The 26,016-nt window shown below is 44.1% G+C and overlaps 1 protein-coding gene across 1 annotated transcript in view; it reads left to right on the top strand.

Annotated features, from left to right (window-relative positions):
- The window catches only part of TMEM43 (transmembrane protein 43), a 59,557-nt gene that overhangs the window by 9,243 nt on the left and 24,298 nt on the right, over positions 1–26,016 (top strand). Inside the window, exons 2-3 of the mRNA XM_078661715.1 lie at positions 8,108–8,257; positions 12,670–12,804. Of these exons, the coding sequence (XP_078517841.1) occupies positions 8,108–8,257; positions 12,670–12,804 (285 nt within the window). The remainder of the gene's footprint in view (positions 1–8,107; positions 8,258–12,669; positions 12,805–26,016) is intronic.

The raw sequence follows: 26,016 nt of genomic DNA, 5'->3' as shown, positions 1-26,016 counted from the left end.
TACCATTGACCTCCAATTTACAACCACAATGTAATTTTTGAAGTTTTCCAACTGGACATAAACAATTTAATTCCTTGCTTTTTTGTGCAGAGCCCTTTTTGTTATTTTAAACAGAATCAAAGCAGACAAAGTGAGTGACATTTTCTCCCAACTAACAGTAAGCACAAGGTATAACAAGCATTGGCATAGCCAATAGGTCCAGCATCTGGGACCTTCTAAGTGTTATGCCATGCAACAGTTGATGTTGTTGCACCAAGGATATTGTGCTGCATAACTAAATACTAATAAGGTCCCAAGAGCGATCCCTATTGGCTATGCCAATGCTTGTTTAAGGGGGCCTCAAAACGGGTCCCTCTCGGGATCTTTTTTGTGCGCTGGTCACATGTGGTATGGTTTTTTCCGGACTGCAGTGACAGCAGTCACAGCAGTTTGCTTCGAAAACAACATTGGACTGCCATAAACTATACCAGAGCCCTTAGTATTATTGACCTACCAGCCCCCGTATTATTGACCTACCAGCCCCCGTATTATTGACCTACCAGCCCCCCCCTCAACACATGCAAACACCTAAGGTGTTCTCCGTGACCTCAATAGGTTGGCAGCACTATAAGTATAATAAAACATAATAAATATATCAGGGGACTTGTGTCCCTAGATGCCCATATCATCTCTCTGCGTTGGGACAAGTGAAGAGCAGAGGATGCTGACCGCGCTCGAGCCCCGACAGGAGGCCATGACCCACTAGGGCCTCTCTGTTGCGTAACGTCGACCCCAAGGTAGTTCTCTCTTGGCCACCCGTAGTGACGCGCAGTTCCCCTCCACTGTCCCTTGGGCCAGCCCGGGAGCAACAGACCTGACCTGTCTGCTGTATGGCATAAGGCCCTACGTCACTCCACCACCAGGATGCAGGAAAGAGGCCTGTGCGTCAAGGCCAAAGCAAACCACAGGTAGAAGAGAAATGTGGCTTTATTGTACCTTGGAGAAGCGTTGTAGCCACCTTGAAGTAAGGTATATTCATCTGTATGTTAAGGGTATGGGGACAGGAATTTTATTAATTAAAAGTAGTCATTATTACTTTCCAGATCATTTGACTATTTAGTTTATGACGTTGGTGTCAATTTTAATTTGTAACTACGTATCAAGAGAGAGAGAGAGAGAACCAGAAAGCTAGTCCTTATCCCCGGGGTTTATATAATGTTAATCAAAAGAAGACTAGCTTATGCATTTAGGAATAGAAAAAGGGGGTAATGACTCTGGTATGTTTTGTCATGAGAGCATCTGGTTGGTATGTTCATGAAGCCCTCACCCACCAACCTAGTTGGTGGCATGCTTCATCATCGGGCCCACCCAGTGACACCTAGCGTGTCCCGGGTGTGCTTCGACGCCTGATTACAGCGGAGCTGGTATGTCGCTGAGTGTGCGGTGATGAATGTCGTGAATGTGACGTTAAAACTGCTTGGCGATGGTCCCAGTACCCGTGGGTAAATTAGACTTTAATACCTGGGCCACCGTCAGCGGTTAAAAATAAGGCTGTGGGATGTTGGTGGCAAGTTACGACCTCCTACATCCATGGTAAGTCCACATGTTTCAGCCAGTGCCTTATATATAAGCTGGCTTTCTTCAGGACTAAGTAAAGTAAAATAAAATAAAGTGTATGTGATTTAAACTAGTGGGTGTGTTATTCAGACTATGTGTATACACGCCCTAAAGTGTTTATGTGTGAGAGGGGGGATTCCCTTCTCTAAACACCTGTAGATGTAACAGAAAAGACAAAGACAGAACATACAGGGGGAAAGGAAGAGTCAATTCAATGTACTGCATTGTTTACATCTGAAAGCCGGCTTCATAGCGGTAATTGTGCAGGCTATAGGCGGCTATTGGTGTAATGGTATTGGTGGTACCATTAAGGTGAAGTTCGCACTTGTAGTTCCGGAGTGGAGTGGCTAAAACACGGTAATAACAACCATAGTGCATATCTGTGAAGAAAAGACGCAAGGTTGTTGCTTACGCTAGTTTAAGCAGCATTGTGCTTCATGGTTTGTGAAGAGGCAGGGGGTTGACCCTGTAAAGAACAAAGGTATTTGGCTACTATGGTTAGGAGACCTGTAAAAGAGAGAAGGTAGCGCTTACCCGTGGTCGTGATGGTTGTTCAGCTATACTCACAGCTTTTCTGGTTAGGATCCGCTCTGGACCTGTTGCGCCTCCTTCGCAAACCGGTGCAGAGTGGCCGGTATCGCCGAGCGTTTTATACCAAAGGTAATTGGTTGATTGTTAGCATCTGTGTGAGGGAGGGCAGGGTAGACAGACTCAAACTGTTGAGTCATGGTGCTAACGCGGCCGCTCAGCTGCTTTCTGTTGTACACGAGTTGCGTTCGCGCATGCGTGTTGCTACTGGTGACGCTGCGCAGGCGTAGGTCTCTTCTCTGCGCATGCGCATTGTAGAAAGCGCGTGTGGGCCTGTCAATGCGCCTGCGCGGGAGCGGGACCCATGGTTTTATACTTATAGTTGTCCACTGCTGGGGCTAAATAGCGCAATGCATTTTGTTAATGCGCTAAACAGTTGCCAGGGGTCTTTCTTTGGCACATGTGTATGAAGTATTCTGTATTCATGCGCAGTGTCACCAGTAGCAACACGCATGCGCGAACGCGACTCGTGTACAACAGAAAGCAGCCGAGCGGCCGCGTTAGCACCATGACTCAACAGTTTGAGTCTGTCTACCCTGCCCTCCCTCACACAGATGCTAACAATCAACCAATTACCTTTGGTATAAAACGCTCGGCGATACCGGCCACTCTGCACCGGTTTACGAAGGAGGCGCAACCGGTCCAGAGCGGATCCTAACCAGAAAAGCTGTGAGTATAGCTGAACAACCATCGCGACCACGGGTAAGCGCTACCTTCTCTCCTTTACAGGTCTCCTAACCATAGTGGCCAAATACCTTTGTTCTTTACAGGGTCAACCCCCTGCCTCTTCACAAACCATGAAGCACAATGCTGCTTAAACTAGCGTAAGCAACAACCTTGCGTCTTTTCTTCACAGATATGCACTATGGTTGTTATTACCGTGTTTTAGCCACTCCACTCTGGAACTACAAGTGCGAACTTCACCTTAATGGTACCACCAATACCATTACACCAAAAGCCGCCTATAGCCTGCACAATTACCGCTATGAAGCCGGCTTTCAGATGTAAACAATGCAGTACATTGAATTGACTCTTCCTTTCCCTCTGTATGTTCTGTCTTTGTCTTTTCTGTTACATGTACAGGTGTTTAGAGAAGGGAATCCCCCCCTCTCACACATAGATAAACACTTTAGGGCGTGTATACACATAGTCTGAATAACACACCCACTAGGTTAAATCACATACACTTTATTTTATTTTACTTAGTCCTGAAGAGAGCCAGCTTATATATAAGGCACTGGCTGAAACATGTTGACTTACCATGGATGTAGGAGGTCGTAACTTGCCACCAACATCCCACAGCCTTATTTTTAACCGCTGACGGTGGCCTAGGTATTAAAGTCTAATTTACCCACGGGTACTGGGACCATCGCCAAGCCGTTTTAACGTCACATTCACGACATTCATCACCGCACACTCAGCGACATACCAGCTCCGCTGTAATCAGGCGTCGAAGCACACCCGGGACACGCTAGGTGTCACTGGGTGGGCCCGATGATGAAGCATGCCACCAACTAGGTTGGTGGGTGAGGGCTTCATGAGCATACCAACCAGATGCTCTCATGACAAAACATACCAGAGTCATTACCCCCTTTTTCTATTCCTAAATGCATAAGCTAGTCTTCTTTTGATTAACATAATTTTAATTTGTACACTTTGAATATTGACCCCACCTTCACATTTTTTTATAATAAATATTTATGACGCTAATGGTATGATCGAAACGTTGTTTAAACTTTGGATTTCCTTTGAGTGGCGGTTACGAAGCCTCGTCAATAACATAATTCTCAGATGGCCGCCGTTTCTCTTTTTTATTGAAGGACTTGTGTAATGTAGTCCTACTTTAGTTTCCACAGCAGTCAAAATATTCCACCCCCTCCCCGCAGTCCATGTAGATAACAGGCGCAGCCGTGCAAAAGTGAAAGCGATCGCGCTAAGGCCACACTATTTAAAAGCATGTGCGGCCTATGACAAGAAAATGGCGTGGGACTGTCCCACGGACAAGTGCATGCTGTCTGCTTCGGACAGATGGCGAGAGTAGCCATCTTTGTCCATGCAGACGTGTGCATGAGCCCACGGGGAGAATTGATTCCAAAAGGTGCTCTCTGGCGAGTGCAGAGCATGCGCTGCTTTCGCTTGGCGAGACTTAAAAAGGGGTGCTGATTTTTGCATTGCAGTCTAACTGAGGCCGATATCAACCTGAAGTCGCTCCAGCATTTATTATGTCGCTCTCTCTAGTCCTGAAAGGATATATTGCTAGTTGATGATTACCTGGACTTCAGAGGTTTAGTATTTATTAATTAATTTATTTATTTATTTTGATGAGTTTTATATAGCGCTGGCTAGACCCGGTATACTATTTCTTTAAAAAATCTACAGGACAACAAAACACTTCATGGAGTATTAGAGGTGTAGTTACTAAAGCAGAGCAAGGAAAACACAAAGCTGTATAGTAGTTGAATAATGTCTGAGTGAAGTGAGCTATTGACCTGTAAAAACTAAAAGTCTGCTTGATTTCGATCCAAATTGTCTTTATTCTAATAATTGACTCCTGGTTGGATTTTTGGGCCATTATTCAACATGGGGGAGTTGAAACCTTTTAAATGTCCAGAATGTGAGGCAGACACTTTTTGATGCCTAAACAATGGCTTTTTTTTTTAGGTGCTTTGCTCACAGTGTGTACTCATATGATGGTTCGACTCCCATTTTGCCTCCATAAAAAAGCCAGAGTTTCCTTGTGTGACTTCCTGTTCATCCAGTCTTTCAGTTCAGTGTCATGTAGAAGTTGAATCAACACATAAACAAAACAGCATAAGAATGTCGCATAGTGCACCAACTAACGTTAATTTGCTCAAGTTATTCTTACAAAATCATCTCGGAGAAATAAAAAAGTATTATGGATGTAATACCTGAATTATTCACAGGCATTGTTAATTACTTTGGACCACGTTCGACTCAACCTGCACCTCTAAGATGAGGTCCAAAATGACCAGAACCAGTCTTGAAATGCTTATGGGAGAGTTCACTTGGCAATTCAGGCTTGACTCTGCCTATTGGAGCAGAACTTGGTCTGACTTCCATATGTTTTTGTCCCTGGCTGCAGCAGCCCAGTATCTATGGTCTGTAATGCTGCCCGAAGTAATTGCTAGTGGTTTAGATTAATTCAAGCATTACACTCATCACGTTTTTGTTTTTCTCACAAATTCATGTTGGGCATCTGATCTAAAATTTCATGTAGTTCGGAGAACTTAGAAAATTATTTGTATTCATCAGGTGAGCAATGCTAAGAAAAGGGATAATACGAAAGCTATACTGTATGCCAAAATTTCCAACGGCAGTGGATTTTTAATGTGATTGTAATAAGTGTAAAAAGTCAATCCTGTACAGTTAAGTTCATCATACACCAGATAGATGTGAAACTCTCTCATGCCAGGAGGATGACCTGCAGGAAGTCCCGCTACCCCCTTTCCCTACAGAGACTAGAATTGAGAGGACCCTCGAGTCCTGAATCTCCTGTACCGCTGATAACCTTGCCACAAGACCTATATATAAAGAGTGTTGATCTCATCCTTGTGTGGTGTCTATCTGTGGGGAGGGAAGTGACCTGTCTGCCCTCATCGGAGGCCTCTCCCCCAGTATTCGGCCCACCCTCTGGGTCCCCGTCTAACAGCAAGCATACATGTAAGCTGGCTATCTGTGTCCACCATGGCAAGGAAGTCTTGTCCAAAATGTAGCTGCCTCTACAACAGCCCTGTCGGCTCCCTTAGTTGGAGTTGTGGTGGTGGGATGTGCAAGAGGGAGCTGGCAGCACTGATACTGAGAGTAACACAGAACAGCACAAGAACGGTGTATTGGAACGCAGGTGTGGATACGAACGTCTCCTTTGACACACATAGGAAGAAGGGTAGGAACAGCATTTAAAGAGTGGCACTAGAGATATTGGCAGGTCAAAAACAGTGAGTCCAGGGGCGAGGTAGCATCAGGACTAGGTCCGCTTCTACAACACAACGGTCCCCTTCTACTACACAACCAATGGATATAGAAGAACTGATAGCAGAAGGCGGAGTCCACCATCTGCCTCTTCACATAAAAACTTTATTCCCCAACTAAAGAGGGTAGACGCCAAGATCATCGGCTGGGTCTTTGTTTCCCATTCTACAGGTGCTTTTGATCTCAATGTAGAGGGTGGGTTTGAGGGATTAAGTGAAAACCCATCGATGGAATAGCAGGGTCATTGATGGGCTTTTCCATTCGAGTCATTCTTGTCCTATGGACAAGCTGACCTCCTGAAACAGAGGCTAACACCCAAGACCTCCAACAGTCTGAAGTAGGAACTTCTCTAGAGACATAATAACGCCATCACTTCAGAAAGAGATACTCTATCCATTTGGGGATTGAGATTGAGATTGAAAAAATGAAATAGACTTTAGGCCTTAATGAGTTTGGAGGTCCTCCAGTGGTGCCGCCACTGCGCCATCTGCTGGAGGACCGCCAAAGCCGTGGTGCACCCACCCGATTCAGAGTTTAATCCAGGTTGAGTAGGCAGTGCTGCAGCGGTCTCACGGTGGTGATCTGTTAGGCTCATAGGAGAGCCTTACATTAAGACCACCGCAGTTAGAGCGCCTGCAGCACGTTCCTGCACGGTGTGACATGCACCCCCAGGAACGGCAGGGGGCCCTCTTAGGGACCCCTAGTTGCCTCTCCGCCACCCTTTTCATAGCGGGCTCACCGCCTTGAAAATGGCGATGGGCAGGTAACTCCTAATATGCTTGGTAGTGCAGCAGAAGCACTGCCAGCATATTAGTGCTCCTGCGGCTGCGCGACCGGTGGACATTCCTGGATCCCAGCGGACGCCGCGGTCTAGTGGCGGTCCGACTGCCACACTCCTAACACTGCAGGCGGGCCCGCAATGTGGCAGTACTCTGATCGCCACATCCAGTACGGCGATCATATGGAACGCTCTACTCTCAATGAGGCCTTAGATTCATTATGTTTGATGTAAGGAAATGCCTCCATAACCCAACATACGACTATAATTAACAAATCACATGTATGGCATATGCGATTTTGATCATTATTACTCGAGTATCTGGGAAAGCTGGTGTGCAGGAAAGCAGGACTGGGTAGTCACATGATATAGGACCAGGTGACTCTGTGAAACACTTTAAATTCAGTCAGAAGATTGCAGTTTGTTTAAGGATTAGAAGCTCTGTCACATGAAGCGTCATAGACTTATTTATTCATTTCTTGTTTGTTCTTGCACTTTACTTACCCACATGGAAACAGTTTGAAATAAATCTTAGACTGATTTTAATGTGTGTGGTTTGTATGATAACAAATAGCAATGTTTTAATGCAACTGTTTATTTTTCCTAGTAGTGGAAAATATAATTTACACAATAAATTTGTTAGGGGAGAGTTAAGGGATATCCTGAAATGTTTATTTCAATCATAACACTTGTAAAGCGCACTACACACCCGTGAGGGTCTCAAGGCGCTTGGGGGGTGGATGGGGGGGTCCTGCTAGTGATCGAAGAGCCTGGTCTTGAGGAGTCTCCTGAAGGCCAGTAGGTCGTGGGTCTGCCGTAGGTTGGTGGGGAGGGAGGGTGTTCCAGGTCTTGGCGGCGAGGTGGGAGAAGGATCTGCCGCCAGTGGTCGCTCTTCGGATGCGGGGGACTAGGGCGAGGCTGGCGGAGCGGAGTTGGCGGGTGGGGATGTAGAAGTTGAGTCGAGAGTTGAGGTATTTGAATTTGAGCTATGACTTTATTATCTATCTCAGAGACTTTTTAAGGTGTTTGAGGTATTTGAATCTCAGCTATGCCTCTATTATCTGTCTCAGAGACTTTTTAAGAAGCGATTTATTTGTTATATCAATCTTTAATTGCCACAATACTCACATTTTTCCTTTTTCATTTATTTTTCAGTTTCCAGATGCTGGTGACCGAGGGGAACATGTCAAAGTTACTAGCAGGCAGAAGCCAGGCTTCCTGGAGCGACTCGGTGAGACCGCCGGAGGCATGGTGATTGGGTTCGTGGTATTCAGTCTCTCATTTTACATTCACTTTACCAATGAGGTAAGGACTACTAGTACATATTTTCCCCACAAAGGAACTTGTGGGTTGTTTTCCGTTTTACGCTTAGTTGCATCACTGCAGTTTTATGTTGTAAACCACCTTTAACACAGCTTCTACCACAGACTCAAACCCTAGAGTTGAGAGTCCTTCCAATAAATGTTTATTTTTGTTGTATTGTTTTTTAAATATAATAGCACAGAGACCTCACAGTGCCTGAGGTTGGTAGAACCTTACAACTAAGCAATCTAATGCAGCAAACCTTGTGAAATCTCAGGCAATACTGGCTGTGTTCATAACTGCATGCAGCCTATTAACAAGTCTGTTGCAACACGAGGATTTGTGGTACAATGTCACGGCACGTATTTCCTCTTTCATACCACCACAATAGATGGCTTGCCGTCTGTTGCTGCTTTAATGGACCTTGTGTCAGAGATTTGAGAGCCTCACCCACTCCAGTCCAATGAGAGGAGAAATAATCGCTGGACCGATTTGTCTAACTCAACAGACATACCAAATAGGATGTCAATTCAATCTTCGCCGATCTCAAGTCAATAGCCATATTTAATACTCGCGCCACATCATAATTCTCCTATTTTTACGGTTCGGTATATCTTACTGCATGTACTTTAACTTGTGCCCCCTACCTTTTCTCCTTTATGGCGGATAGGTCCATTTCTGCTTGCAGTTCTGCACTCTAGCAATCCGAAATGAATTAAACACCATTTCGAATTCCATATATCACAGCGTATTCACTCATGCTGTGTTTGTATTCTTGTTCGAATTCAAGCATTTACATGGGTATCTCTAGAACCTTGTCATAGACCGGCATCGGACAAGCATGTGAGGACTAGCATTACCTAGCCCCCCACCCACCACCGCTTTGGTCATATGGCAAGCTTTTCAGGAGAACAGTAGTATCTTATTATCATAAACGGTTACTATTAAAACTGTGGTCTCCAAACTTTTTAAATGCCGTGCCCCGCGTGGAAAAAAATCAGGGCCCCCGTGACAATTTCTCACAATTAATCTATCAAATTGGCCACAGTGTGATTAATAGAAAGGAGGTGAGGGTTTTGAAGAATATTTGGAGTTCCTTCGCCAGGATATAAATGACAAAATATGTTAGTGATGGCCCATTACAGAGTGGGTTACTGCTGCTAATTTATTTCAGCTTAAATGAAAACTGTTATCAGCATAATGCTTCTTTTGCTGAGAGGCTGGCTCCCCCCCCTGGGTTCACTTGAGGCCCTTCTAGGGAAACACGCCCCCCAGTTTGAAGAACCCTGTATTAAAGTATGCAGGTTGATTTACAATGTGGAGTAGGAACATGTGACCAGATATATGTATATTGGATTCACTAAAAGTGATCGGACTTTGCACATGGGCTTTAAGCGAATTCCAACAGTATTTTGTGAACTGACTTATGTACTTGTAGGTCGGTTCACAAAATACCGAATCGCAAGGGGTCACTATTCAACCTACCTCAAGAGTAATAATGAGGTAGGTTGCTAAATGTGACCCACAACGGTTCCTTGCCATTACAGGGATGATGGCCTTCTGGGTTCAGCAGACCACCATGTCTAATTGCTTTTTTTTAAAATCAATTTGTTTTTATTAACCACAGCTCGTTTTTCTTAAAGGAAAATAGGATGCATTTACAAATAACAAAACAAAAAAAGATTGTTTTACAAAATGTTCTCTACAATTAGGCAGGGTTCAATGGTCCACTTTGGTTGCAAAACATTAAGACATACCATAATAAATCACTATTTGGAAGGGGGGCCCTAAATACTCTGCTTCAAAATAGCGATTCCTTATGATTTCCTAAGCCCATCTAGCGATTTGGTGACATGGTACCAAATCGCTAAATGGGTTTAGTTTATTAAAGAAAACAAATGTTCTTGTGGCAAACCCTACAATTTTCCGGTTTTGCATGGTTTGTGACAAGAAAATGCATTAGTTCATCTGGGATATAAATACTTGTCATAAACTAGGTATTTCCACTAATAGCAAGGGTCTCTACGGCTCTCAGCTGTAAGGGTCCATCTGATTTTCATTCAGTTTAACGAGAATGTATCATAGGCTTTTTTTTGTTTTACCTCTTATTCTTGAGCATTGTAATATAAATCCACAATAAGATATCAAACATTTCAAATCTATTAAGAACCTTCCCAGTCATAACTAGTGAAGCTCCATTGATTTTATTGCGGTACCTTGCAAGACCAAACAGAAGGATACCTGATTTCCTGTGTTGCCTACATAAGGCATCTCTTTAGTGACTGGTAAAAATGAGTGGTACGGAAATTGAAATGTGAGAACAGAAGTATTGAACGGATGTTTTTCAAGAATCTGGGTGAGCAACCTCTGTAAAGGAAGCTTAGCCTATAGGTAGGCATAGTATTAGAGACAGCCACCTCAATGCCACACTCCCATTCTTTCACCAACTACATATCACCTTTGTGAATGTTCTAGTCGGGCCAAACTGAAAACCCAAAGCAGGCCTGGCAATTAATGCTGACCAGCCCTCAGACAGGGGGGGCTGTGAAAGTGTGAATCACTACTGCTTTTGTTACTGGAGGCTGATATCGTAGCACCACTACAAAACCAACCCCCCCTTCCCCCGCCCCTCCCACGGTAGCAATACCGCCCGCCACCCCTCCAGCCTGCTGGGGAAACACCCGATGCCTGCTACGGCCAGTCCGGCCCTGGTTCTAGTTTAAAAATGCCACACTCGGACATGCATAACATTGCATCTAAGCAATTAAATCCACTACCTATACTCTTTAACCGCATCGATGCGGTGCATTTTCCCGCTGTACACGGCAATTTCAAAATTAACGCGTTACATGACGAGCTCAGCTCGTCATGAGCGTACGGCAGGTTACGCTCATGACGAATCAGCCCCGAAGGGGTTAAACAGAACAACCTATTTGGGTCAAACAGTGGGCTACCATATGTCACAGTAGAACACAAGAAATAACAAGTTACTTGTCACACATATCTATGCACTTAGTGCACTACATTAATCTGTAACAGTCCTGGATACGTTCGCCTCCTACTCTCTAACACAAACGAATACTAAAGAATATATTGGACTTACAGATCTTAACACCAAATAAAATGACTTACAGACAACATTGACTCCACTCAATGAGAATCCAAGAAACTTAATTGTCACCTAGACTCTTAAAGCACTACAGAACCAACAAAAGTGCAGTATACAAATCTGGGTAACATCATTTAGCTTACCTTACGCTGGTGGCAGTTTTAAGTCATTTGAGTAGTTTGGGTATGTGTTATTTTTCCTTACTTCTATGTTTCAGAGCTTGCTTGTGACCTCTTCTGCTGTACTAGCAGCTGGCCGCATTGCCGGTTTTGGTCACTGAATAACCTTGATGGATTTGCCTTTACTCCCTCACATCTTCAGTTCCTTTATCCAAATTCCTTACTCATTCCTCCGAATCTGCTGTCAGTTTAGACCTCACTCTTCCCATCGCACCATCTCTTCTGCCCCTTTCTCCATTGATGAGAGCCTGCCTTTAAAATTGCCATTATAATGCTGTGTTCCAGGTGGGTTTGTGTCATTACCTTGTTTTCCATAACTTCAACCTACCATGATCTTCGCTTTGCCCTCTCACAAATCTCAATACTTCATATTTGAAGCCCCATTACATTCACCTCACTCTTCTCGTGAGCTATTTGTGATACTTTTTGGATCACCCTCTCCAACCTGCCTTCTCCGTCCTTGTTTTAAAAAATATATTTTTGGAAATGGATAGAAAATGGTATTGTAGAGGGTGGCCCCTGAGCCACTCTCTACAATGCCATATTCCTTTATGCCCATCCATACCATTTTAGTAAGCAAAGGTTGAACCTGAATCCTTTTTCTTCTCTCTTTGATCTGTATCTAATATAACATGTCTTGGCAGTGCATTCATTTGATTCCCTTTCTTTCCTGTTTTGAGGGCCTTATCTGTACCACATTTCCCCCTACATACCCACTGCATGCCCTTCTGTAGGGCCCAGAATCCCCTAAAATATCAAAAATGAACTTGCAGTAACAAAAGTATCTTATGTCTTTGGTGCTCAGATGCTTATTTTTCACCTTTTTGGCATTTGACCTTCTGTAAATGTGCACAATGTAGGACTACCTCATAATGCGATTTACTCTTTTGAAAATGTAAAGCCAATCAAAAAAATAATTAAATCCTTTACATTTTGGGCATTGTAATCCGTTTGTGTTTTTTTCTTTTAAAAAATAAAATGGATACTTTGCTTGTATTTGCTATTTTAGCTGGTTCTATTATCTAGTGGTTATAAACTAGATTCCTGGTGTTTAGGGATCTAGTCCTAGTCTTTTATAAGTTTGCACTTTCTGCAGGTGTTTAGTCCTCTTTGTTTCTTGACCACAGGGCCGAGCTGTGAAGACGGCCGCTTCTTTGGATGAAGGTCTTTCTATTGTGGTGTCTCTTGACACCTTCAACAGCGTGGAGCCACAGAACGAGGGGAGACTGGTCCATCTGTCCGGAGTGATCAGCACATCAAAGGTAAAGTGACTCGAAAAATACGACTGAAAATAAATCTGTTTGTTTAAATGGTGGCAAATGCACTTCAAGACAGCAGTGGAGTGCTAAATAATAATAATACTAGACTCTGCTTAGCATAACTGAAGGTATCTGAAGCTGTCTCTGATATGCAAGAGATTCAATTTTCAGAGTCTGTGGTCTGCTAGGTCTTTCTCCCTTCTCCACACTTTACCTGTCCATCCTATTCATCCCACATCTTCCCCTCATGCACAATCCATGTGCCAGAGCTTCTCAAACAAGGTACCACCCCATTTCCTTATTTCACCACCACAACTCAAAACTCTTCAAACTCTTGAGCTATATAACCAAGTCTCCTACATCCGAACAAAATCTCTCTGCTTGTGGAATCCTAGGTTTATATGTAATACCACAGCCTTCAATGCGGACATACATCACCTCTTTACTTTACTAAGCCAGCCACTTTCTATTTACTCGATGCCACCTTCTTCCACTTGCCTAAACAACTCACACAAAGTTGGCTTGAGAATAAGTATGTCCCTAACCACCACACTGCCGCCTTCACCTACAACCTTCTTTACCCTTTTATATAAGAGCTTTATATAGCAACGCATGCCGTTTAATGATTTCTTAAGTGCTCTAGTAATGTTGATGGACAGAATTAGTTGTCTGACACTAACTAGGGAAGCACTGGTAGGCAGGAGGATTCAAGGTGGTGTATTACATACTGTGTTCGACTTCTCCCCTGGCTCCATTGTGTTCACCTTTGATGGCTTGAACAGTACACCTTGCTGTCTCGTTCCTTTACCTTCATCATCTTTGTTAAAGTAAACACAAACTTAAAGAACTGGACATCTCTAACCACTTGTTTCTGATCACCCACCAACGCGCACACCTCTCCACCCGTTCTCCTAGATATCTTCTAGATCTGCTCTTCATCGGATTCAATTAACTCATCTCAACCATTCTTTGGCCACTTAGGCAATCCCTTATTTATTTAAATATTGACATGTACACTGCTCACCTCCTCCTCTCAGCATCATAGCTCCACTCTGTAAATGAAAAGCACACCCGGACTCGCTCCCAGTATACCAGGACCAAGACCTTGCATTACAAGAACGTTTCAGTTTCTTCAATGAATTTAATGCTTCTCTGCTTCCAATGCCCCATACTGTATCCACACATTTTCCCCAACCGTACCCTCTCCCAAATCCTGGACATCTGTAGGCTCTTAAAATTAAGACTGACTCATGCAAATGGAATAAATGGCACGCCACAAAAATCTGGAATAACTTGAATAATATAGAAGTTACTGCTCAGTAGAAAGCCCCATATTTCCAAACCCTTATTAGGTCCCTTCATTCTTATGCTAAACACAAATCATAGCTCTCCATACCTCACACCATCACCGCCACATCTAGTCTCTTCCCACATACTATCCACTACAGCAAAACCATTATCCTGGCAGTCTGCATTGCCCTTTTACCTTCCTCCCCACCAACACACCAGTCTAACACCAAGGCTAAGCCTGTCCAATACTAAAAGTAGCTAACTGTGTTTTCACCCCCTATTTTCCTAAATGGTCAAATCAATAGTCCCCACTTTTTAAATCCTGTTCTTTCTGGAGGATCAGAGAAATTTGAGATGTAGAAAATTTAGTGAATGACTGGCAAAATGGTGCTGCTTGAACTTTGCACTATAAGAAAGGGCTCACGAGTGAACACTGTTTAATAAAGTGTTCTACTGTGGTAGTAGGGAGTGAAGACAGAATATTGAGTTGTGAAAACATCATTAGATAGTTCTGGTGTTTTCTATAGAACTGGAGAGCGCCAAGAGAAAATTGATTTTGAACATAACTAAGTATTGGGCTCAGCCTAGTATTCCACTTCTCCTGAAGATGGATTGCCAGGGACATTTTGGTTTTCGTCCAGTGTACGCTGAGACTGGTCCCACTTACATTTATAGGCTTGAATAAATAAAACCAGTCGTCTTTGAAAGGTTCACTATTGCCCAAGTGTGGACTACTGCCAGATAAGAAACACGTGTCTGGGCAGAGAAGACTATCAAATGGCTTTTTGGCCAAATCTGCTCCAAGCTCTGCTATTCCATCCACATAGCAGTGTGCAAGTGAGTGAGATATCCTTTGCCTGTCATGCCAGCCTTTACAAGATGGAGTCCTGCCATGTGCATTGGTTAGAAAGCAGAATGTAGGGCAGAGACTCTCGCCAATCCTGAGCTAGTAGATTGTGTTCTTGCACTAATCCTACTATGCGTGGTGAAGGTGAGAATCTGTTTGATGGTATCTTCGTCAGCAGCCATATTTCACCTAGTGGCCACCTTAAAGTAGGGCAAAGGTATCTCCCTTGGATCCAGATCTGAATAGAAATTAATAATTCAGGTGATAACCGGTTTCTTCCTGGATTCAAAACATCCCAAAGAAAATGGGGTATGAAATTCTTTTTTTTGGAAGGGGGGGCGCGGTGCACAAAGGCGCCTCTCTCCATCACATAAAAACAAATAATAGTAGAACTTTATTGTTGAAAGATGTGATGTTTTGAAGACTCCAGTTTTAACAGCAGCATAATGATTGCTTTTATTATGATTCGTTCAGTAAGTCAAACATACCACTTCAAGGTAAAGGATTGAGTATTTTAACAAAGCAGAGGTCCAACTTTATTCTCTTTAGATTGACTTGTTTCTATATGATCTGTCTTTTTTTTTTTTTTATAAGGATGAGGCTTTGCTACCTTTTAGAAGCAACAGCAGAAATACTGTCGGACCAATAAGCTCCTAGTTACCAGAACTGGCTGAAGTCCTGATTAATTTGTTTGTATTGCGCACACTGCAAAACTTGATTGCTTGAAAGTGCAACGTCAGAAGATGGGATACATAGCACCACAGAAACTGTTGCAATGAGGCCATTTCAGCTTTTTCAGACACAGGGAACACAGCTGACAGATTTTCCATAGTTCAGTGCTGTGTTGTATAGATCAGAAGATGCATAGTAACTTAGATTGCATAGTGGGTGCATTGTTCAGATGGATACTAACTGTGTCATGAAAACCAAGTTGGAGAATTGCCAGGAAATAGTTCCAACAAGTGTATAGAAACGAAGAATTTGAAGAAGGGAGTGGCTGATTGTCTAGCACTGCAGCAAATGCCAGAAACATGAGGACATAAGACCTGCCTTTAGCTTTGGCAGCAGATAGTCACTGGAGACTATGGTAAGAGTAAAACAGAATCGTCTGAGATCAGATTACGATGGGTGTGCTTTGAGGAGGACTACATCATACTTCTTGAATTTGGTCCATGTGTTTCAGACTTCTGTGTAAATTGTGTGTTGTAAGTTGGTTGTAGTTCGAGCTGTAGATCTGTTATTTTCAATTAATGCTTGGTTGCAGAGCCACTTAATAAAATTAGACGGCATTCATTCAGTGTATTTAGTACAGATTTGCACCACTGTTGCCAGCTCAAGTGTTACCTAAAATGACACCACCACCTCTTTCCCTGTGATCTTACTAAATAAACCTCATAGCAGGCTAGAACACTGCATCTGCACCGGCTGCTCCAAAACATATTTTTATCTTCTGTGTTTGATATCGTACATCGAAGACTCGTGGTGTGACTTTGTTCTTCTCACCGGGGACCAGTAAATGCCGTTCATGTTAAAATAAATTGGCGTGAAACTGCAGTAAATGCAGAGATACTTGGTACATGTTTTCCGTCTCTGCATTTTAGAGCCACTGTGAAGAGATCTTTTCGGCAGATCCTTGGCTAGTCCTCCCAATTCTTAAAAAAAAAAAAAAAAAAAAAGGAAAGGAAAGAAAAAATCCTTATAAAATCTATCAACTCCTTCGGAACACCCTCTACCCTGCCTTACTCGATTCTGCACTTGTTTAACATCTTGGGTGGGAACTGTTTAGGGCCACTTTTCTGACATGATTGGATTCAAAATCTGCACAGATGGTGTACAAATATTTGACATACCTTTATGGTCCAATGAGTAAGAAACACTTACTTGACTTAGTATGTGTTTGCATCAGTCGCCTCTAGAATAAAATCCTATTTGATGCATAATCGATTTAGATGTTAAGTTTATTAGTAATAGTACAGGCTACTTGCATATAAAGATTTTTAAAAAATCAAGAAAGTGAAATTCTTACTCTGCTACGAAGAGTGGCAGTTACAAAGCATTGTCATCAAATAATATTTATCACTTGTGACCAAGCCATTTTCTTTGGTCTTCCTCTGAGCTGGTTGTTATGATTCAGTCATCATTTTGCTCCTTAATCTGGTTGGTGCTCACCTGTAAGTCCAGTTCTCAAGACGATTGGAATACACACAGTCCTGGAGGATTTCTAAGACATCTACATTAATCTAAATGGGGATAAGCTACAAATCTGGCATGGATCCAGCCCTCTAGGACCAACTTTGGAGAACCCTGTACTATAGCAATGCAAGACAACGTTTAATAACTCATTTCAACAGCACAAATACTGAACGGGGTTGCCATTGCAAGTTTACTTGCGATAGACAGGTGAGCTTTGGCATACTGAGGCTAAATCCTCTCAAAACAGTTAACCTTGCATGAAGAAATCTTCTCAGTTTTTGCCACCAGAGGACCACAATGGAAACCTATGTGATGTATGTCTTCAATGTGCAGGTGTTCTGTAGTAAAAAAGAGGTGTGGCGCCTCCACAAGGGCGACTGACTCTGGAATCTGGGGATCACGGTTCGATCCTCAGTGCTGACGGCAGATTAGCCCAGCACCATGTGACTCTGGGCAATAGCTTGCTTAATCTTCCCGATGGCCCCCAGCGCCTAGAGACCCTTACGTGTGATTGTTTGCGCTTTACAAATGTGGATTATTATTATTAGGTCACCTGCCTCCTCTGAATTCGCTGATCGTATCCTAACAACCAATATTCATCCTTTCTCACACTGCTCCAGTGCAGTCCAGCGTAGATGGTCATGATATTATCCACTATTTCTGCTACAAATACGCTCAAGTGCTGAAAATCCTTCTGAGACTGAGAATTCTATCAATAACTGCATCTCGGGTGAGCTGGTAAGAGAAAACCATGTCACAGTTTTAGGGACCGCTACGCTCTTCACTCTCAAGTGCGTGCAGTAAAACAGGTTTGATGAATTGGAAGAGGGTGCGGTGCACAAGAAGGATTAAATAAACTAACAAGCAACATGATTTGGTACTTTTCTTGCCAGGTCGTCGTTAGGAAGCCTGCCTCTATGTCTGTGAAAGATTGACACATATATAGTGAGGAGAGGATGTTACATAAAGTTTCAGTTGCAGTCAAGGCTATTCTGCAAGCTTGTGTAACTACCCTTGTCTCTAGTGCTCCTGGGAGGTGTTATTCCAGTGCCCCTGCTTGTCCTCACAAACAGTGTTCATGTTTTGTTGGCTGTTAAATGACCATCTTCTGAAGCTATCCCTCTAGGTTTTGTTGAGCCCTATCTCCCAAGCATGTGCACATGGATCGAAGTTACTCAAAAGAATGGTCAACCGTTATTGGTAGGCCGAATGTGTTTGGATAAAATGTCAGTCATGGAGTAACCATACTTTTCAAACAACTTTGGCCTGTGTATTCAATGATGGACAGAAGCAGTTCAAGGTGAAAGCAAAGACTGTATTTAGTGGAAAAATTAAGAAGCTCCGAATGGACCTGAAAGCGTAAGTTAGAGGATGGAGGGATTGGTGAGGTGGGCAATGCCATCTTAACGCATGGGCACGCTGGGCAGTTGCCCGGGGCTTCACGAGCATAGGGCCACCATGCAGACCAGAATTTAACACTAATTTCCTGTTAAACAATTTTATTCCTGTTCATGGTTTTGTAGGCAGGGCCCAGTGCAACGCTTTGCCCAAGGGCCTATAATGCTGTTAAGACGGCCGTGGAGGTGGGTGCTGTCTGTTCCTTCTACTAAGCGGCGGTCAGGGGACAAACATGATACTTACTTTAACCTACCTGATGGAGATGGTTTGTCTCAAAAGCAGCTTTCCTGCTAGAGACACACACTAAACATTAACTTTGCTAAATGCAAGGTTGATGCAGAGCGCCACTGAGCCATGTACCCGAGTGGTTCACCTGCTAACTCCCCACTACTATTTAATTGCCTTTCTCTTTTCTCTGCGTTCCTGTTGGGCCTCTTTTAGACGGATGTAAGCAGCTTGCTTTTTACAATTGCAGCTCCTACATCAGTGATGTCATCAACAATGTTGTTCAATGTGTCACGAGTGATGAAATATGTGAGGTGATTAACAGTGCATGGCGGGGCGCAAGTGATGGTTAACTCGGTAAACTAGAACTGGTACATTTCTTTTTTTTATATTACGTTGTTATTTCAACATCTAAATATAACATCACTTTTCACTTTGTATTTTTAGTGAAATTGTAGGGGATTTTTGTTACGTAAGCTAAGATCTTGTATAACTAAATATAACATCACTTTAACCTTTGTTTTTTCAGTGAATAAAAAAAAATATATATATATATTATGGAACACAGGCTTGTCATTTTTAGATCGATGACCTTACAACCTAACTTTACTGGGAATCGTAAATTAGTTTGCCTGCAAGAGTGGTTTATAATACAGTAGAGACAGGGGGCGATTAGCACTCCAGCCTTCTTGGTTTATGCAAAGATTAAATTAAATCTTCATTTCAGGTTGATATCAAGTATTTCAATGTTATGGCATGTAGGGAAATTAAACCAAATGAAGGTTTATGTTGAAGTTTTTGAGGAAGCTAAGAAAAATTCTCTTGGTATGTCATTGTCTGCCACACCTAATATATGTAATGGTAGGTGTACACTTACCATGATATGTAATATGTCTTCGTGGCAAATTTAACTATCTGTCCATGTGTCAATGACACATGTCAACACTGAGGGCCCTAACTTAAATGTTGGTGGGACAGCCACTGTTAGGCCCTCAGTGGCATTCCCATCGATAGCCAGGCCATCGGTCCAACCACCACATTACCATTTGAAAAACGGAACAGCAGCGGTCGGGAGGACAGACTGACACCTCCAACAGGCTCAAGGAGCCTGTTAAGGCGGTTGTCGAACACTAATCCCTACAATGGGGGCGGTGCCTGCGCAGGCACTGCCGTGGTGATTAGGATAGCCCTGTCTTACCTCCTTTTTAAGGCAGTCCCGCTGCCATTAAAAAGGCAGTTGGATAGGGATTGTGGGGCCACAAGGAAGGGCCCCGTCCCCCAAGGGCTACTGCTAAGTGCCCAGGGGGGGGGGGGCAGATGGTGTACCTCCCCAAACATCCTTGTGCCAGGCTCACGGTGCATGGAGGTTTGAAAAGTGCTTTTGTCTACTGAGGCTTGTGCTGCGACCCTTTTTCGGGCAGCAGTAGAAAAAGGCATTTTACAACAACCTGCACAGCGGTCATATCCTAATAGGGCAGGTGGGACCGCTGACTCCTTGTCAGTCGGTCAACTGCCCACAGCGATGCCACTTGGATGCTCCTCTGGCTGCCATCATAATGAGGCCCTTAGTTCCTGACTTGGGTAAAATGCTTTGCTGCTGTTTGTGGCTAGCTTTGCTTCATGAAAATGTCCCCAGTGGTTCTGTAGTTCCACACAAAGTATCAGAACTCTCATAATGCAGAGCAGTGCTGCTTTCTATTGTGCTTAGTCAGCTTAAGACAGACATTGAAAAGTGAAATGTATCCAACTTTGCCACCAGCCTGTGGAAATAGCGCACCTCCAAATTTATATTTTTTTCTGACATATTTTAAAACAATTGGTTGCATTGGCTGAATCAATAGGTGTTTGCGAGTAACAGCCAAATAAGCTGAAACTCCCATTGCTTTGGCCTGGGAATCTTATCCAAAGTAGCAAACGGATCCGTTTAATGCAGTGTGAACGTCTGTATAAAGCAGCTCGAGTGTGATGCACAACAACCTAGCCATTCTTTATCCAGTATTATGGGTGTCTTTCATAGATTCACATGCCTGAATCATCCCCGTCGTCGAGATGGGAGCCCCGGTAATATAAAAGTAATGTCCTATAGACATACATAGAGAGAAGTAGGCCTATAGGCCTTGCCTTAGTAGCCTATCTATGTCCTTTTGTAAAAAGGACCAAATTCCTGAAGGTAGCCAATCAGCTACCACCTCCCTCTAGAACCTTCCTGCCAGGAGCCTCAGTCTCTCAGATTTTCTACCGCACGTTGTGCTAGGGAGTCCCCACCTGAGCTCTCCTCAGGTTTCTTGAATTTCTAATTTTTCCACTAAAACCTTGGATTATTCACCTCAACTATGGCTGAACAACAGAAGAAAGGACTATTTAGAACCTGTTCCTCTTGTGGCAAGAAGAGACTGCACATTGAAGACAAACATGAGACTTGTCTCTACTGTCTTTATCCGGATCATTCTGTCAAGGAATGTAGGATTTGTAGAACTTTCTCTACCAAAACTCTCAAGGATAGAGAAGGAAGACTGCTCCTCTGGTTAAACAGACTTAAAACCAGAGATGATGATGTGCTGTCCTCGGAGGGCAGTGAAATGGCTTCAGTTTCTTCAAAACTGTCTTTGAAAAGGCCAAGGGATGCCTCCCCTAGCCATTCAGACGTCCCTCACAAAAAGACTACTTCTAAGTCTTCGGAGGTAAGATCAGACACGTCTGGGAAGGAGCCAACAACTTTCAAAAAGCCATTGCAGTCTTCGTCGACGACTGCGTCGACGTTTTCTTCAAGAAAAACGACATATGTTTCCACGTCGACGACGACAGTTTCGACGACGATGGCTTCGTCCGCCTTTGCTTCCACGACGACGACCACCCAATCGACGATGGGTAAGCCACTGTAGTCGGTTATATTGATTAAAAAGCAGCAGTCATTTGTTAAAGCTTCGTCGACGACGATAAAACAAAAGTCGACGACGCCTTCACCGTCGACTAAGATCCCGTCGACATCCGGTGTGTCGTCGACGAGAGTACCGTCGACGCAGAAGTCACCACCGACGACGAGGGCACCGTCGACGGCTAAAAGTACATCGTCGACGACGAAGTCTCCGTCGACGACGACCACATCATCGATGATCACATCGCCGACGACGACGACACAAATCTCGTCGACGCCAGACAAACGGCTATCCTCCTTACCGTCGACGACACCGTCGACGACTTCATCGTCGACGACGACATCGTCGACACCATGGAAAAAAGCGGAGTTGATAACATCTAAAATGATTACCAAACTGCCCATTACACCTGAATTGACATCACCCAGTAGGGTTCAAAAACTACCTCCAGCCTGCTTATTACAAACTGATGAATCTGATGATGACCACTTCGAACAGGCTACAAGTCCATCAGATCTCAACGTCAAATGCCAGAGTACTGACGATGACGGAGATGATGTCATTTTTACAGAAGAAACTACGCAGATACAAGAACATACTCGAGTCACTCCGATGATATGCCTGCCGGCTGAAATAGTCTCTGATTTACAATTCTTGATCACAGACTACAAGAAACGATTCCCAGAATCACCAGCGGCCTCGTCCAAAGAGAAGCCTCACGAGTCATCCAGACCGCACCATTCCCCAAGATCACGACCACCACCTTTGGTTATGACGCAGGACAGTGAAGCGGTGCGTAATATTCAATCTTCTGACGAAGATGCTGATGTTCCTGAAGAAGGAGAGGTCAGAGACGACCTCTCTCAAAACAGAGACGACGAGGATTACGTCGCTCATTCACCAGCCACGCCGGAACCCAACACTTCAGATTCTCCTCCAGTGGATATCGGCGGATTCCACAATTTAATTGAGAGAGCAGCCATTAGATTCCACATGGAATCAAAGGAAACCGATTGTTTTCTTTATGACTTTAAAGATCCTATAAAGAAATCGGCGAGGTCAATTCCCATAATAGATTACATCTGGGAACAGGGTCAGCAACTCATGCAAACGCCTGCTTCTGTATCTATAGTGGTGCCGAGACTAGATAAAAAGTATAAGGCTCCAACATCTGCACCTACTTGCCTTAATACGCATCCCAAGCCTGACTCAGTGGTCACCCAAGCCGCTCAAAAGAATTCCAGAAATCCGTCCTCGCCACTCTCCGCACCACCAGACAAAGAAGGCAGAAAATTAGATGGCATCGGCAAACTATTCTCCACAACGTCTGCCATGACTGTAAAGGTGGCAAACGCCATTGCTCTGCTTGGCAGATACAATAGACAATTATGGGAAGACATAGTTCCGTATCTAACAGATATTCCGGAAGATTTAAAAGATGAAGTCCAGTCACTCCTTAAAGAAGGACAGATGTCCGCATCGAAGATAATTGATTCAGCTGTGGATGTCGCCATGACAGGCTTTAGACAGCTAGCAGGCGCAGCTGTCTTGCGCAGACAAGGTTGGCTCAAAGCAACGTCCTTCCGTCAAGAGGTCCAAACCAAAGTTTTGGACATGCCCTATGACGGCCAACATCTATTCGTTACAAAGATAGATGAAACCTTGCAGACGATCAAGAAAGACACGGACACTGCAAGAGCTCTCGGGACCTTACAATTTAAAACTCAGTCCTTTCGTGGGAACAGAGGACGAGGTCAACCAACATACAGAGGATCCTATCAAGGAAGATCCTCTTACTCCTACAACCAAAATCGCTCACAGTATCAGCAGCGACCACAACAACAAGGTCGTCAGACATCCTACCGGAGAGCGAACTTCAGGGGTAAATCCCAGAAGAAAACGACCGGCGGACGACAATGAACTATTTCAGCAGACACTCCCCACACCGTCGTGTCCTCTCAAGATTGGAGGAAAATTGACACATTTCCTCCACAACTGGAGATCGATAACGATCGGTGGGTTCTCCAATTAATCCAGCACGGTCACACATTGGAATTCAACTCGATCCCACCGTTAACTCCTCCTCGCAAACTTCCACACAAGCACCTTCGTTTGCTCCTACAGGAAATCTCTTCCATGCTGAAGAAAGGAGCGATAGAACGAGTCCCATCCGCCCAGAAAGGGAAGGGATTTTATTCCCGCTTCTTTTTAATTCAGCAGAAAAAGAAGAAATGGAGGCCCATTCTCGATCTCAGGGCACTCAATGTCTTCCTAAAGAGCCAATCGTTTCGAATGGTGACAATCCAGGAAATCTTAGGATCCTTAGAGGAGGGAGACTATATGACGTCTTTGGACCTGCAAGACGCATATTACCATATCCCAATACACCATCGCCACAAAAAATTTCTTCGCTTCGAGGTGGCAGGTCAACACTACCAATTCTGTGTCCTCCCATTTGGCCTAAAATCAGCACCACGCATTTTTACGAAATGCCTGGCTCCAGTGGCAGCTTTTCTGAGACCGCAGAATCACCAGGTCTTCCCCTACCTAGACGACTGGCTGGTGAAAGCACCATCTCTCACAGACGCACAGCTGTCTTCAACCGCCTGTCTCGATATTTTCCAGTACCTAGGTTTGACTACGAGAAATCAACCTTGCAACCCGCCAGAATTATAACATTCCTGGGGGCAACTCTAAACACCATTTCATCCAAAGCATTCCCATCTCAAGACAGAAAACACAAACTGATGGCTCTGGCTACCGCAGTGTCTTCAAAAAAGTCCATCAAAGTCCGAACTTTCAAATCCCTTCGAGGGATGATGTCTTGCATTCTGCTGATCCCTCACTGTCGACTCAGAATGCGCCCCCTTCAGGAGGCTCTGAACAAACAGTGGATCCAATCTACAGGCTCTTTCGAAGATCACATAGTCATCACTCGACAAATAACCAAGGCTTTGCTGTGGTGGACGACGAACAAGAACTTATCCAAAGGTCTAACGTTCTTGATACCAGCAACTCCACACGTCATAACAACAGACGCTTCTCTGGAGGGATGGGGTGCAGTTCTTCAGGATCTGCAAATCAGTGGCAAATGGACGGACAGGGAAAAAACCCTGCATATCAACCTCCTAGAACTGAGAGCAGTTCTTCACTCTCTTCAAGCTTTCCTCCCTCGCATCAAAAACTCAGCAGTGCTTGTGCGCACGGACAACACGACCACAATGCACTACTTGAACAAGCAGGGAGGGACGCGTTCTCTGACACTGTCTCGAGAATCGCAAAAAATCTGGAACTGGCTACTGCTCAACAATATTACATTGACAGCGGAGTATGTCCCAGGAAAGGACAACATAATAGCAGACGCTCTCAGCAGACAGCGGTCACTGTCCCACGAATGGGAACTGGACCAACAAGTTCTCAACGACATCTTCTAGGCATGGGGAACACCACACATAGACCTCTTTGCCACCAGGGAGAACGCCAAATGCCACAGCTTCGCAAGCTGGCATCCCCAACCGAGGTCACTAGGAAATGCATTTTCCATCGTATGGCGCAACGTGTTTGCGTACGCATTTCCGCCATTTCCCCTGATCACCAGAGTCATTCGGAAGATGAAAATGGAACACTGCACCTTGATTCTCATTGCCCCATTTTGGCCGAGACAACATTGGTTCACAGACCTACGTCGCCTGTCTGTTCGACCATCGATCCAACTACGTCAACACCCAACTCTTCTCTCAATGTCCAGAGGCCAAGTACTCCACCCGAATCTGAAATCTCTCAGATTATCAGCATGGCTCCTGAGTACAGAGAATTCTGTCACCTAAACATCCCGCAGGAGTGCAAGGAGGTCCTAGCCAAAGCGAGGGCTGTCAGTACAAACAAAACTTATTCCTTGAAATGGAAACGTTTTTGTATTTGGTGTTCAGACAACAATATCCATCCTTTCAGAATCACGCCAGAGCAAATACTTCCGTATTTACTACATCTGGCGCAAACAGGGCTTGCACATGCCTCCATTAGAGTTCATCTAGCAGCAATCTCGCGCTTTACAAGAACTTCGAGAGGTCCCTCACTATGGTCCAACAGGCTGATAAAGCAATTCCTTAAAGGACTCTATAGATCTTTCCCAAGGCCAAGACGTATACCACCAACATGGCACCTTTAATATAGTACTCAACCAATTGATGAGACATCCGTTTGAGCCCATACATAGGGCTGATCTCAAATACATATCTTGGAAAACTGCTCTTCTTTTGGCCTTAACATCAGCAAGAAGGGTCAGTGAGCTACAAGCGCTTTCTATACAAGATCCTTTCATGCAATTCAGAGAGGACAGAGTCATTTTAAGAACTAATCCTCGCTTCATTCCTAAAGTCCCCTCGG

The sequence above is a fragment of the Lissotriton helveticus genome, chromosome 9 (assembly GCF_964261635.1).
Source record: "Lissotriton helveticus chromosome 9, aLisHel1.1, whole genome shotgun sequence".
Classification (NCBI taxonomy): Eukaryota; Metazoa; Chordata; class Amphibia; order Caudata; family Salamandridae; genus Lissotriton; species Lissotriton helveticus.
Note: the sequence above shows the minus strand (reverse complement) of the source record. Positions and strands in the feature narration are given on the sequence as shown.